Source organism: Saccoglossus kowalevskii, chromosome 3, assembly GCF_978046115.1.
Source record: "Saccoglossus kowalevskii chromosome 3, keSacKowa6.1, whole genome shotgun sequence".
Taxonomy (NCBI): domain Eukaryota; kingdom Metazoa; phylum Hemichordata; class Enteropneusta; family Harrimaniidae; genus Saccoglossus; species Saccoglossus kowalevskii.
In genome coordinates, this window is record NC_140643.1 from 16,444,267 (window position 1) to 16,459,488 (window position 15,222).

At 34.6% G+C, this 15,222-nt stretch overlaps 2 protein-coding genes across 2 annotated transcripts in view; one reads left to right on the top strand and one right to left on the bottom strand.

Moving 5' to 3' along the window:
* The first annotated feature begins 1,201 nt into the window (after window positions 1–1,201).
* LOC102806578 (death domain-containing protein CRADD-like) lies at window positions 1,202–4,146 on the top strand. Its single transcript, XM_085497317.1, has 2 exons — window positions 1,202–1,515; window positions 3,044–4,146. The coding sequence occupies exons 1-2, from the start codon at window positions 1,234–1,236 to the stop codon at window positions 3,473–3,475; spliced, it is 714 nt and encodes a 237-aa protein (XP_085353443.1). The 5' UTR covers window positions 1,202–1,233; the 3' UTR covers window positions 3,476–4,146.
* Window positions 4,147–6,344: 2,198 nt separating this feature from the next.
* The window catches only part of LOC100376390 (MTRF1L release factor glutamine methyltransferase-like), a 110,841-nt gene continuing 101,963 nt past the window's right edge, over window positions 6,345–15,222 (bottom strand). The window contains exons 3-9 of the mRNA XM_085496825.1: window positions 13,788–13,879; window positions 9,944–10,037; window positions 9,513–9,626; window positions 9,344–9,408; window positions 8,749–8,904; window positions 7,679–7,888; window positions 6,345–6,741 (exon numbers count right to left, since the gene is read on the bottom strand). Coding sequence (XP_085352951.1) covers window positions 6,693–6,741; window positions 7,679–7,888; window positions 8,749–8,904; window positions 9,344–9,408; window positions 9,513–9,626; window positions 9,944–10,037; window positions 13,788–13,879 — 780 coding nt within the window. The 3' untranslated portion in view covers window positions 6,345–6,692. The remainder of the gene's footprint in view (window positions 6,742–7,678; window positions 7,889–8,748; window positions 8,905–9,343; window positions 9,409–9,512; window positions 9,627–9,943; window positions 10,038–13,787; window positions 13,880–15,222) is intronic.

Consider the following 15,222-nt stretch of genomic DNA (forward strand, 5'->3'; position numbering starts at 1 on the left):
CATACGTCTTTTATTAAACACATCTAAGAACAACAGAATAGGGTAGAATATTAGTTACGCATGTTGTTTCCCAGTCGATACTGATATTAATACTTGTTTTTCTTAATAGTCTTGAAATTCGACACGAGTTCGTTCACATAGCTACATCGTAAAACGTGTTTTAATAAATCTTATGAAATTACGTGGCGTTATTGGTTAAAAGTTCATTGCATGTCTAATCCAACAAAGCATGATAAACAAAACAGATGAGAATGCTCGAGTTTGATTACAAATGTTTAATAAAACCATTAAAATTCAAATTTGCTGACATTTTTCAAAGTTAAATTCTGAGATGAAAACGAGAGTGCACAGTTTATTAACCAGGGGAGGATTACGAAATGTACCGATATTTATTTGGTTCTCAATTCATTACAGTACGTGATACATTAACAGTAAGAAATGAAAGTTCATATTCTACGCATGCGCCAGAGTAACCAATGTGATACACATGGATGATACACTCCATATTGTTTTAGACAGTAATATAACATTAGACAATAAATCAACGTTTGTTTTGAACGAATCAATATGTCATGATTTATTGACTTACATGTACATATCCAAATAACTTATCGTCAGCTAAAATCTTTGTTTGGCCATTTTTTTCCAAGACGGAGAGGCAGTGTATATTGTTGTTCACAACTGGAAGGGGTGATACTGCGAGAAAGTGTCTTTTATTTTCATCTACTGTATAAGTCGGAGTTGGACAGCCATATTTTTCTGGCGAGAGCACTGCAACTTCAGAACAATATATCCACATTTGGAACATGTCAGTTTTCAAAGTCAGTTACAACCACTGTATGTTGAAGACTTTGTACTAATATATTTGTAAGACCAGCTCTCAAGTGTAAGTTCGTGGACCTTTCTCAGAGTGATGATAGTAATTTCATTTACATTGTGACAACAGTGTGACCATTGGACGCTAAACCCTATGGCACATTCCTGGTCTGGCCTCTAGCTATGGACCCCCAGCTATCTGGTCTCATGTTAAAGGCATTCACGCTTTACCTGACAATAAGCGGCTGGGCATTGAAACTATTGGGGTAGAATGAAAAATAACACGTTAAAAACATAATTGATATTGATATTGGGGCATCGGTTTTGGGTCACGTGAGGTCGCGAGTACATTGACCTCAGGACTGGCTCTCCATGATTACAAAAGGATGTCATACTTAGTATGATAATTTCATTATAATGGAAGTCCGTCATAAGAAGGCCTTAAACTCGCAATTTGTGACACTTGCTGAGGAAATCAATCCCGAGTATATCTTTCCGTACCTGATCGAAGACGGCATTCTTACTCCGCATATGGCGCTTATCATCAGCACCGGTGGGACTGTTTACGACAAGGCTAATCGTCTGTTAAGCGTACTTCCGTCTCGCGGGCCAGGTGCATTTGGTTCGTTTTTGAGAGCTCTTGGTGTGTATTATCCGTGGTTGAAAGACGGTCTTATTGCGGCTGTTAATACAGGTGACGTCTGAGGTTGGTAGAAATCGCAAACCACCATTAAACAGTGGACAGAATGATAGCTAAGTACAAAATACAAAATAAGCTAACTACGTACTAGACACGATCCAGGGTAACCTAATACCGACATTTATTGATTTAAATTTGAAATCCTTTTAATTTGGTCAATTTTTTGATATGCTATTTTCGTGAAGAAATCGTTGAGCGGGGTAAGGCTACTAAAAATATCTTCTGTTCTACATAGTGCTGGTATATGCGTATAGGCGAGCTTTATATCGACAAGCAGCCATGTCAACTGAAGCCACAGTGAATACTACACAACAACATAGCAGTCCAAAAAAAGTTGCACATTATCTGAAATGTAATAAAACATTTGCATTACGGGCCTCCTAAAAATCCATAAGCTTGGCTATGTACTCATCAATCCCTCGAATTGTGACCCCAAATGTCCCTACGTAATAAAACCGCGCCCGGCCGCGTTCAAGTTAAAGTCGATCTCGAAGATTCGACCTGTTGTTTTACCTATTATGAAATATAATGTTTCGAAGTAAAATTGACCTTTTTGGAATTATTTCCATATGAATTAATTTTTGAAGGCATTATTTCATAAAAAAAATAATGCTCGATAAAATTTACCAATAATTCAGTACAGCCACAATTACCCATCTTGTAACTGCATACAATTTGTTCGCCTCATGTATCCGAACATAATTTTTAGATGTGATACAACTTTCTTAAAGATCATTATTTTCATGGGTGTTAGACTTTAATATTTTTGTGCAAACAGAAGTTCGACTATATTTTTTTATCTCGATTTTATGAGCAACAGCTAAAAGTCAAGGAAATCTGGCGATAAGAAGCCAACTATTGCTAGTCAGGGAAATCGATAAAGTATTCAAGATAAAACAACAATAAACAAGCAAACCCGCGGGCGAGCAATACATAGAAATCAGAGAGTTTTCTCAGAAATACGGCTATTTCTTCCGGGTGGAAGAACTATACGCGACTGTGCAACACTACTAAGCGTCACGGGTTCACATAGCAACGAAGTAGTCAGTCAGCTTCGTTCCAGGACCAGATCGTATTTACTGGTAGTTCCCATGATTTTCAATCACAGGAGCACCATGCAAGAAGAACACAGGAAGGCACTGACCAGTGTACACTTACAACTTTTGGACAATCTAGACCCGACTTATATTTTACCGTACATGACACAGGACGAAACTTTTACCAAGCCAATGTCGGAAGACATCATGTCGAGGTCGACACAACGCGACAGGGCGGACCGTTTTCTAGATATTTTGCCAACGAGAGGGCCAAACGCATTCAAATCCTTTCTCAATGCCTTGGGAAAAACGAATTCGTGGTTGAAATCGGTGAAAGGAAAAAAAAAACACATTTATGATTAGTATATTTGAGACTTCAATGTAACTTTGAAAGTCTACATAAACCAGAAACCTGATTGGCTTGTGGGTCAAAGGTTTGGGTCCAGCAGACAATCAGTATCAAAAATGTTGAAAAACGAATATTGACCAGAGTCTTTTATTGTTGGCCTTATTTTATTTCTACAATCATTGCATTTCAGATAATACTCAACTGTACCAGCCTCAGCCAACACCAAAATCATCACAACCAACATCAAGCAATGCGCCATCAGCGGCTGGTATGACCACACAGATGGCCAGTCTGTCTGTATCTGTGCAGTCAGATAGCGAGAGAGTTACAGAACAACAGTTGATGTTTGTGGCTGAGAAAATGAACGGCGACTGGGAAAGTCAGGCAATAAGACTTGGTTTCCAAAGCGCGGACGTCGCTCGATTTAAAAACGACAACAATGGAATGATTATGCAGATACATGCAATGCTCCGTGCCTGGAGGACAAAAAAAGGACCGGATGCAACATGTGAACGTCTCAAACAAGAACTGAAAGATGCTGGAGTTGACTTGGATGCTTATGGGCTCCTATGAAATTGACAGACAAATGTAAATAATTAAACAAAATAACTTATACAGAATTGTGAAAGGTCATGCAACCGCGTGGGACCCTTATTGATTGCAATGTGTCGTGACCACGAAGCTTTTTAATTTCACATGGACAAACCGAGTGTGTGACATCTTTGAATGAACATGTTGCAATTACCCGGTATGCGAAGAGTGACTCGACCCTTTATAAAAATAAAATAGTGAATTGAATATCATCTGTTCCCTTCACATTATAGACGTATTTTATTCAGTCAAATAAGTATGGTCACTAAAACTACTTTAGGCCACACACAGTCCCTGTGTTTAGGGACTGTGTTTAGGCACAAACAACAGTTTCAACTTTTGAATAGTCATTTTAGAGCAATTTTCCATTGGTTTCTATGGTAAAAGTGTTTTATTATATATATCAACGTTTTGTCCTCAATATAATACAAATTATTATATATCCATTACTGTAACCTACCCAGAATAATATAATTTCCGGTATTAGCAATTAATGTGCAAACCAGGAAGAAGAATCCAATTATTATGCAAATTTACAAGGTTATTGGATTCAGTTTGACTTCTTGACCTCATCAGCAATTCAATGTAACTTATGAAAATATATTTTCCTAAGTGAAAACAAAATAAAATAATGTTGATTCAAAACTCTATAATTTGACTCTGTCTTGTAACCTTGTATGAACAAGGAAATGTTGACTGTGGTTATCAACAAGGTCCGTTAATACAACCGTATTCCAATGCTGATCTTCAAAGCTGATCACTTCTCTCGGTCGCCACTACATGTAACCATGGACCTATTATGTACATTTAGTTGCGACATTACTTAACCTTACAAGTCTCTGACATTATCTTTGCTATATGATGTACTGTGACACAAGTTCTGTTATTTTTATTAATAACTATAAAATAATATAGCTCCTATTTGAAAATGTTGATAATTAATATATATTTTTCCTGAAATACATGCTTTACAGAGCAAATCCTATGAAAAAATATTCCTTTATTATTCCCTTTCACACTTTTTTTTTCTTGGGTTGAAAAAACATAAGTTGATCACTTTTGCTCAAATCAATAATTATGAAATTCAATCCTATTTTATTGGTTGAACTACATGTAAACAACATTAAAATCCATTTCAGTCAGGAAAAATACCAAAAAATTGATAATAATAACAACACACTGATGGCAAGAATCACTTTTGTAATCAATTGTTTTTATTTTCGTAATAATGTCATTTAAATAAATAAAAAACATAAACTCATAGACATAGGCAAGGTGTAAAATGTAATCTGCTATTATATTTGTCCGTAATTTGTACAAAGATCTTTTTTTTGTTGTGTAATTAGTACGCAATTTCCAATTTTGATTCATAAACACAAATTATCAAATATATTATAAAAATGTAATTAGGAATTTGCTTTATCTGTAAAGTGTAAAAACCTATTTTTACTGTAAATGGAACTTTTATTTTATTTCCTGTAAAAACGCAAAATGCTTTTTTTATTTCCTGTAACCTGTACCAGCTATCCTCTCTTGCCCCCCCCCTGTAATATTTAGACCAAAAACATGTGACACACATCAGAGTTCCCAATTAAAAAATATTTTCAACAATGATGAGATGAAGATCATAATAACAAACAGTTCATGCTAACCTTTAACAAAGTAAATATTTGAGTAAATTGGGGATACCTGCAACTGTAATTGTCTTGTCAGGCTGCTGGTACAACCGGTAATGGCTGGCCATATGGGTACTGATTTATACATGCTGGTATAACATCTCACAGTACGACATAATTTATTTGTTTGGAAGTTGATTGTACATAACTAATTATGTGTATTCAAATTTTCTTAGCACAAATTTACTGGTACATATTCTGATACAAGGGAAATATTGATTTGAAATCAACGACACTTGGCTTTTCATAACCCTTTGCCTGTCAGGAATGGTAAATTACATTTACATTACGCGACTGTAATCTGTGTCACTTTCGCAACAACGACTGCAAGTAATTTCAAACCTAAAATCATTCTGAGAAATGGTAACCATTTAATTAAAAACATAGCATCAGTGAAGTTAACATACTATTGTCACACGCAACGTAATATTACCGTAATTGGTATAGTACAGGTGTGATGGTTCAAATACCAAAATGGCAACAGTAACAGAAAGACTTCCCTGGCGGTGATGATAAAATACGAACACGAAGCCAACAGATGAGGTTTCAACTGGTACTGGTATTATTATACTCTGCAAACATCAAGTACAATAACGCGGTAAAACTCCACTACTCCAACAACTAGATACTTAAACTTCAATACAATTCAACAAGATCTCCGATCTGATCTCAGTGCTGAACAACTCCCCTATATATACCCACACTGTCTATAAATAGACCATTACATCAGCATACATAATGAGTCTGGAACTTACTACAAATTTCTAGAATGTTCCATTACCTTCTATTGCCTCCTACAGTGTTCTATTACCTATTCAACCAATTTCTAAAAATTCCACCCAGAGACACTACAGTTCTAGAACATTCTCAGTCACACGGAAGTGGTAAACAAGTCGTATGCGACAACTATATAACATGTTAAGCCACTCATATTAGAATATTTCTATTTGCTAGTTCTGGAAAATAATACTGTCTTCTTCCTTTTTTTGCCAAGTAGCAACATGTTGGCAATTAGCTATATGAAAACAACGTGGTACTTGCCACCATGGCTAAAACTGTTATATTTTCAGCGGCAGCCCAGCTACATACACAGATGTTTCCGGTTAAATAAACTAGAAAATAACAACAATATGGATTCAGTAAAACAGACTAATTTGTTGAATATACAATGTACATATGATAGTAATAGTAACATTTTATTGCATCAGTTGTACACCACAATATCACATAATGTAAAACATGTTGTACCGGTACTTCAGCAAATCTGTATCTTTGCTAATTTAAGGAGTCTATGAATACAATTGTATACAAATATAATGAATGCGGTGAATAATTAATGTTCTATCCTTTCTAGTAGTACATTAGGCGAAGCCGTGGTTTAGATACATTGTTAAGTCTAGTACTGAATCTGTGTTTGTATATGAACACTGATGATAAATCTGTGATTCAAATTATGTTTGGCACAGTTATTTAATATTGAAAAATCTAAAATATCTAAACTGTTGAATGAATGCATGCCTCGTCTATGTCTTCACTTTGGTGGGAATATACTTTAAGTGACAAAATCTGGCTCTGCAACAAAAATAGAAAGTCATTACACAAATTAAAACTTTTAGAGATTGTAAATATGTTTATGTGGTGACGTAGTTTCTGATTACACAAGTGTTTTCAAGCAATCATATAGGTAGTACACTTGTACACAATCCATCTACCCATCAAACATTCAATTCATCATTCAATCAATACACCTATTAATCAATAAATCCATGAATCAATCAAATCAATGCATCAATTAATCAATCTATCTTTCAATTGATCAATTTATTAAATCCATTGATTAGTCAATTCATCAATTGCTAAATTCAACAATCATCAAATCAATCCATAAATCTATCTATTGATTGACCAATTAATCATCAATCAATCAATCAATCAATCAATCAATCAATCAATCAATCAGTCAGTTCATCAATATGATCATTTTAACAATCTACCGGGGATATCAACTTAATAAATCCATTCACCCATTAATATCTTAATCCATCAATCAATACATTTATCAATGAATCCACCTATTAATCAATCCATAATCCATCAATCGATCAATAAAATTCTTTGCTGTAGTAGTATTTACAATGCAATAGATACAAATGATAAAGTTAAAAACTTTTAGTATAGGAAAATTACTAATTTGAAATTTGAATAGCATGTACCCATTATAAAAATATGTACACCTGAGTGTTTTATAGTTTAGAAATAAACACTATCATATTTTTTCATTACATCCCCAATAGATGAACATAAACCAAAAACGATTTTGTTCATAGGCTTATCTCTGTCATTTACGTAAGAGCAATGCTTCTAATAGAGCAAATTCAGAATTGTCTATTGCTGCCTAGAACCAAAGTGAATGTACATGCTATACATTAAATAGTGAATATTCTCAGAATTCAGTGGTCAAGTGTAGAATTGAGAGCCTGGAATTTGGTGACTGTGAACATAATCTTACCTATCTGAGAAATCATAACCAACATCAACAAACTTAACGTCAGTCTCTGGATGATTATCAAGCCATGATTTGATCATTGTTGGGTGTCTTGGGTCACATTCAAACCATATTGACCCTTCGTGCTTTAATAAGTATCTTGCCATCTTTAGTATATTCTTTGTTACCTCTAAACCATCATGACCACCATGGAGTGCTTTGGTGTCTTCATATCTAAACATTAATAATAAACATATGAAATTTTGCACTCGCGCTCGGTTGTGGACATTGTTTTGATGTTGAGAACAATAACTGAATTTACTGCAACTCCCAGCCTATCGGAAACCAGTGACATTTCCACTTCCATGAAATTTCACAATATTCTGATGTCTTGCGCTCGTTTCTTATACAGTATCATTGCTACAGTGAATATAGCAGACTGTCAGGTGAATACCACTCAATGAAATCAATTACTTACACCAAAGTCATTACACTTAATTATCAGGGGGGGGGGATTTCATTGGCTAAAATACAATACCATATTAAAAAAATAATTTGCTCTATAGCGTTATTTGCTCTATAGCGTTAGTCATGCTTTACCTGATTTTACTAAAAATACAAATGATGAAATCATGGAGAGTGTCACAGATCAAATGGGGACAACACAAGTAGACATTATTTTACCCCAATTGAATCACAAACAAGTTTATTGTCTACTGGGATTTCAACACCACAACAGATATAAATAAGTTGGTGGCTATTTTAGTTTTTGTTTACTCATTTGTTGTTATTCAAATTTCTTCATAAATAAATAGTGAAGTCATATGAAAAAAAGATTCTAGTAAGCATGTGCTTGCTTAAAAAATAAAAAATAAAATTTCAGTTTATGTATATTTCAATTAACGATGCATGCGCCTAGAGTAGATACAGTACACAGACTCGCAGACATTAATCTCCACTTCAAATATTATTATTATCAGCGTAGTTTCACAAGCCTTTTCTAGCAAGACACAGTTCATATTGTACAACAATTAATATGTCAACCCCATAGTTTGAATGTCACTAGATCATCAGCTAATCGGCACAGAGTTTACCTGGATATTTCGGGAGCAAGGTCTTTCATGTCGTCATGGAATATATAAGGTGGGTTACTGATGATAGCATCGTAAGGTCCAGCAATATCGTTAGGTATTTTGAAGGAGTCGACTACTTCAATGTTATGAACTGTTAGTCTATCGTGTAAATTCAGTCTGTGAAAATAACGTGGGATTAAAGTTTATAGGTACGAGATATTGAAATTACATTACATATAATTAGTGTCATTTAATTAATTACATTGCACACAAAATTAATTGGTTTTTCTAAAACATCCCAACAACTGCATACAGTTATTAATAATGCAGCTATCATAGAAATGTTATTAGGCCTTGTTTGCGATCTTGTTGTCTCAGAATTTCCAGTTAAGAATGTTTGAATCAAATTCCATGTATATGTAACTATGACGATGATGCATATCATTCACACATGCAGAGTTTGAAATATCTGATGTTTCACACTAAACATGACTATCTGCACGGTAAATGTCATTAGTTTGTGTGTTTTTGCAAAGAAAAACAGAGAAAACAAAATTGTACATCAGTACCGATTATATCGCTGCGATATGAGAATTTCAGATTGGACAACATTTACCTTGTAGCATTATGCTCTGTTAATTTGACTGCAGCATGGCTTTGATCAATAGCGATACCAATCGCCTGTAGGGTGTGCAAAACAAATGTTGAAAGAAGAGTCCTGAACAAATACTATTTAATGTTATTATAGTTGCAAGCCATTATTTATTATCTGACTTTACACACACCTGAGGTATTTCATGGAGAAGTGATAGCGATATCGCTCCACTTCCGCAGCCGACTTCTAAAAAATGGAGGTTAATCCTCGGTCGGTGATACTGTAAAATCATTTCAACCAATTCCTGAAAAAAAATATCTCAAAAGTTGTTTCACGAATTTAGACAACATTCATTTAATGATTTAAAATCATTGTTGTTTTATAAAATAAATACAATATGAGTTGAGGACCCTGGGCGCTAACGTGGTCGAGTACGGTATTCCGGAAATAGTTTTGTAATATATATTTAAGTAAATTCCTGTGTCAAATGTGTGTTGGCCATGTCCATCATTTCACACACACAAAGGCCTATGAGAGTGAGTCTCAATATGAATCTAGTCTTTTCAGAATAGAAACAACACTATTAATAAAATAAATGGTTTTTCACTGGAATAACTTTACCTCTGTTTCGGGTCTAGGTATGAAAACCGGAGGTCGTAGCTTCAACGTCAAATCTCTGAAATCCCATTCACCAAGTACATACTGTAGAGGCATTCTAGAAATAGAAGGTGACATTTCCTGCTCAGTTTAAAGTTCCAGTAATCAATCACTGTGACTACAACATTAATACATTTAGAGTCCTTAGTGCAAGAACATGAACTCATCATAAGTCTTTAAAGTACCACAGTCATCATGTTCGATATGGGTTGATACAAAGTATCAAAAATACATTCTTCGTTTATGCAAAATTTGAACACTTCATAACAGATGCATATTAGCTGATTGAATAGTTGCAACTAAATTGACACTTTCAAGTTACCTTTCAAGTTTTCATGACAAATATTATACTTGAGACACATGAGTAAAATAATTTCATCCCTTATTTAGAAATATTTAAATACCCCTTTATATAATGATACAGACCTGCCAGAAAGTATTTACGCACATATCATTTTTGTATTATAAAAATAACAATTTTGTGTTGTCTGTAAAACCCAGATTTAACTCAAAACAATGTTTGTGAAGTTAATAAGTCTGATATATAGAATGAGGGTTTGGTGTAAAGCTACATTCAAAGAACATTTAAACAAAAAATAAATTAAACATTTGTTCAACCCTGAATAACTGCCTTGGAGTCACATTGACTTTCACTTCACTTATGAAAGTCAATGTGACTCCCAACGACCCAAGCTCAAAGTCAATATAACTCCCTAGTACCCCATTGAAATTAATTGTGACTCCTCAGGACCCAAATAAAAGTTATTGTGAATTTTCAGGACAAAAGTGAAAGCCACTCTAGGAACCAGTGAAAATCATTACGTCTCTTTAGGCCCACAGTGAAAGTCACTGTGACTCCCTAGGACCACAGTGAAAGTCACTGTGACTCCCTAGTGTCCCAGTAAAAATCACTGTGATCTCGTAGGACACCAGTGAATGGCATTTTGACTCAAACGGACCCAAGTGACAGTCACTAGGATCTTAGTGAAAGACTCTGTGCCTTCCTGTGACCCCAATTTTGATGAACCTTTGGTTCAAAATTAGGAAAAAAAATATGAAAAAATACATAAAAGTTTGTAATCAAAGAAAGCTTAGAAAGAACTCCCATGTGCTGAGAGTATTGGAGACACATTAAATATAATTCGAAATTACTTAGCTGAAAACTAATTATGCAAATCAGAAAATTAATATGACCAGATTTGAGTGTAAAACTAATGAGGTCTGCGCAATGTAACAGAAAATCTATGTCTCCAAGTTTAATTGAAATGTGATTAGAACCAAAAAATTATGAATTATTATGCTTATTAGGGAATTAATATGAACAGATTTTTACCCCAAACTAATTAGGTTTGTACATTGTCCTAGAGCATCTTTGTACTAAGTTTCATTGAAATGGAATAATTAGTACCGTGAAAACTCCAAAATTTCGACCCCTCTAAAAATTCGATCGCCTATTTGTTTGCCGGGTTTCGGTGTTTTATTTACCTCCAAATTTTCGACTCCACTAAAAATTGCCGACTCATTCTTATTCGAAAAATTCGACCAGTTTTAGTTTTCCCCCAAACGAAAAAAAACACGATGTGAGCGTTCAAACGGGACCTTCCTCGAAGGCATGAATCCGGGTTTCTGATTGACTGAGAGATTTTTATTTTATTGGTAACGAAAATATATTCTAAATAAACGAAGTTTCAAATAAAAACGAACACAAAAATCTCGGCATGCTGCGTTTCTGAATTGTTGATTATTACTGTACTCAGTAGTGATTATAATAATGTACACAAAATAAATTTGTTGAATGGTTATGAAATACAAATAAAAGTCAACTTAGTTTCATCGTAAGCGTAGGATATCCGCCATGTTCTCTTAGGTCAAATAGGTCAAATCGCTAATTAACCAATCAAAAAGCTGGATGATGCCAACGTGTTCAAATTACCATAGCTTATTTAAATATGTTAATGTTATTGAACGCAATGCGGAAGAGATTGATGTTGTAGTACGATATTTTGGCTTGGATTTTGATGCGAAAACGGCATGATTTTTTTTAAATAAAAAAATTAGTTGTTTTTAAAAAATAAACTGGTCATCTGAAGAATAATTTAACATTGTTCACAGTGATAACAGCTCATTCTCGAAAGGAAGCTTACCCGCTCACGCTAGTCACGATAAAAATCATACACGTGTACTCTTGAATAGACAAACGTCAATGACTACGGTAAAACTTAGACTCTATTTTAGCTGGCAGGATTAATTGAAATGTCCGAAAAATGACGCCAAAATACACCTTAAAAGTCCCATTTTATTTTCTTAAATCCCATTTTATTTTCTAATCCAAGGGCGAATTTACGGCAGAATTTGGTCCCTCAAATAAGGGACACGTGAGCTTTGATTCTAACCGGATACATTGCACTGGGTCGGGGAGATAGTTTGCTAAACTTCCATGCATCTTTTGTCCAATGGGTACCTGTACTTCGAACATTCGCAAGTTTTTCTAGGTAGTGCGAGACAGCTTTGTCTTTTGACCTATTAGTTTTGTGCTGACCTCTTCTGCGCGTCTTGATGTTTTGTTTTGCTTGTCATAATACTCACTGATTGATGACTTTGTTTAGATTTTGAGTTACAACTCGGCCACGACCTTTGCTTTCACCGTGAAACATGAGGAAGTTTACGTCAATTGACGGACATTGCATTTTTTAAAAACTAATGAAGCACACTGTCTATCATCCCCATTTTTTCATTTGCTGATTTCTATTCTGAAAAATTCGATCGTCCAAAAATGCACCTTAATTTTGACTCTAAAAACACGTCACATATCTAACACCAATTATTTAAAACCGGTCGAAATTTTGGTACTTTAGATATCAGTGTGAAAGCTTAAAATTGGTTAATTATGCAAATTAGGTAATTAATATGTACAGATTTTAACCCACAATTATTCAGGTCTGTCTATTGTCCTACAGCATCCATGTACATTCATTGATATGTGATGTATAGTACCTGAGATATCAGTGTGAAAGTTGGTTAATTATGCAAATTAGGTGATTAATATGCACAAATATTTACCGGAAACTAATTGGGTCTGCATAATTCTAGATTCATTGAAATGTGATGATTAGTACTTTAGATATCAGTTGAAAAGCTGAAAATTAATTATGCAAATTAGGTAATTAATATGCACAATTATTTACCCTAAAACTAATCAGGTCTCTGCATAGTCCTAAAGGATCTATGTACCAAGTTTCATTGAAATGCGATGATTAGTACTTGAGATACCCGTGGAAAAGCTGAAAATTAACTAATTATGCAAATTAGGTGATTAATATGCACAAATATTTATCAAAAACAATCAATCTCTGCATAGTCAAGCCAGAGCATCTATGTACCAAGTTTCATCAAAATCCAATGAGTGGTTCTTTAGATATCAGTGGAACAGTCATAGAACAGCTAAAAATTAGCTAATTATCATGCAAATTAGGTAATTAACGAGCATGGATTTTTACCAAAACCTAATCAAATCTGCGCATTGGCCCAGAGCATCTATGCACCAAGTTTCATCAAAAACCGATGTATGGTTCTTGAGATAGCAGTGGAACAGTCGGACACACATACACACACACACACATACACACATACACACATACACACACACATACAGACACACTAACTGCAAAGACTCCCATTTTGTGCTTCGCACATGGGAGTCAAAAATGTAGTACCAAAATTTTGATGGGAAATATTATGGCGCTCAAAGCATTGAAATAAATAAATTTTCACTCAGCAGAGTATTATTATCTGCAAAGTATTATCTTACCGTTGTAGTCTTTTCTTGCATAGTTCATTAATAAGATTGAGTTGTTCTGAGCTCAGAGGTTGTGTGAACTCAGCTGCATACAGTTCAGATACCTGCATGAAATAATGTTAAATTGTTTACCAATATGAAGAACATCTCAGAACAAACATAAATAAATGTCTACTATTAAGTACAAAGGATGATTGACGTCTTCACAACCAGACTCTCTGGCCTGAATTATTCTGCACTTTCTTATCTTCTTCAATATTTCTGAAAATGAACCCTAACTTTTGAGCCAAAAGACAAAATTTGAGTCAATTTTCAGTTTTTACTAAAAAATTTGGCTATTTTTGTCCCAATCTTCTGAAGGAAAATGCAGACTATAAACGGGACTATATTTTGTAAATTTGTGATGAAAATAGGTAATTGGTGGTGAAAGGGTTAAAGGTAATGATTACCCGAATAACATGGCGCCTATCTGTATTACATTGTCAGTCGGGCGACAACCTTCAAAAGAGCAACATAACCTATTTTAACCATAGACACACCTCTGTCATTTACATAATGATATGCTCTACTAATAGAACAAATACAGTATTTTGACCATGGACACACCTCTGTCATTTACATAATGATATGCTCTACTAATAGAACAAATACAGTATTTTGACCATAGACACACCTCTGTCATTTACATAAGAATATGCACTGCTATTTAAGCAAGGACAGTAATCTTATTTTGATTTATTAAAATCTGAATATTGAATTTCCTGTGTATTGGTTGATTGGATCTAGAGATATTCGTAGAGCCTGATTTGTGTACTAGCAGACAGACAAACAGACAGATGGGTAGACAGATGGCTGAACAGTTCAACAGACACACATACACACACACACAATTGTATGAGAAGTACCACTTTTAAAATTTGCAAATGGCGATTGTCAATGGCACTATTATAATTAGGCTTTCAAGTCCCTTCAGGCTTGAAAGCCTATTGTTTTTGTTATTAGGGTTTCGAGCCCATTTGGTCGAAACCCTATTGAAATTGTTCCGTTTATTAGGGTTTCGAGCCCATTTGGTCGAAACCCTATTGAAATTGTTCCGTTTATTATTATTAGGGTTTCGAGCCCATTTGGTCGAAACCCTTTTGTAATTGTTCCGTTTATTATTAGGTTTTCAAGACACATGTCTTGGAAACCTATTGTAATCGTTATGTTTTTTATTATTATTATTCCGCCAGATTTTTTCGCTAAGCGCCATTCGAACACCGTTGCACATATCTGGAAATTTTTTTCACATGTTTGTTAAGTATGATGAGATCTAGTGCATATCCTAAGATGATGCATATTGGTCACGTGGTACGGCGGCCATTTTGAATTTAAGGCGAAAAATGGCATGCTCATTTAAACACCTTTCTGAGGGTCTAGGAGTCTCAAACTTTCACTTAAAAGAAGC

Bases quoted from the DNA above. Each gene is read 5' to 3' on its own strand.
- LOC102806578 (XM_085497317.1), top strand. From the start codon at position 1,234: ATGGAAGTCCGTCATAAGAAGGCCTTAAACTCGCAATTTGTGACACTT. The intron at 1,516-3,043 runs GTCTGAGGTTGG...AATATTGACCAG, and splicing joins CGGCTGTTAATACAGGTGAC to AGTCTTTTATTGTTGGCCTT.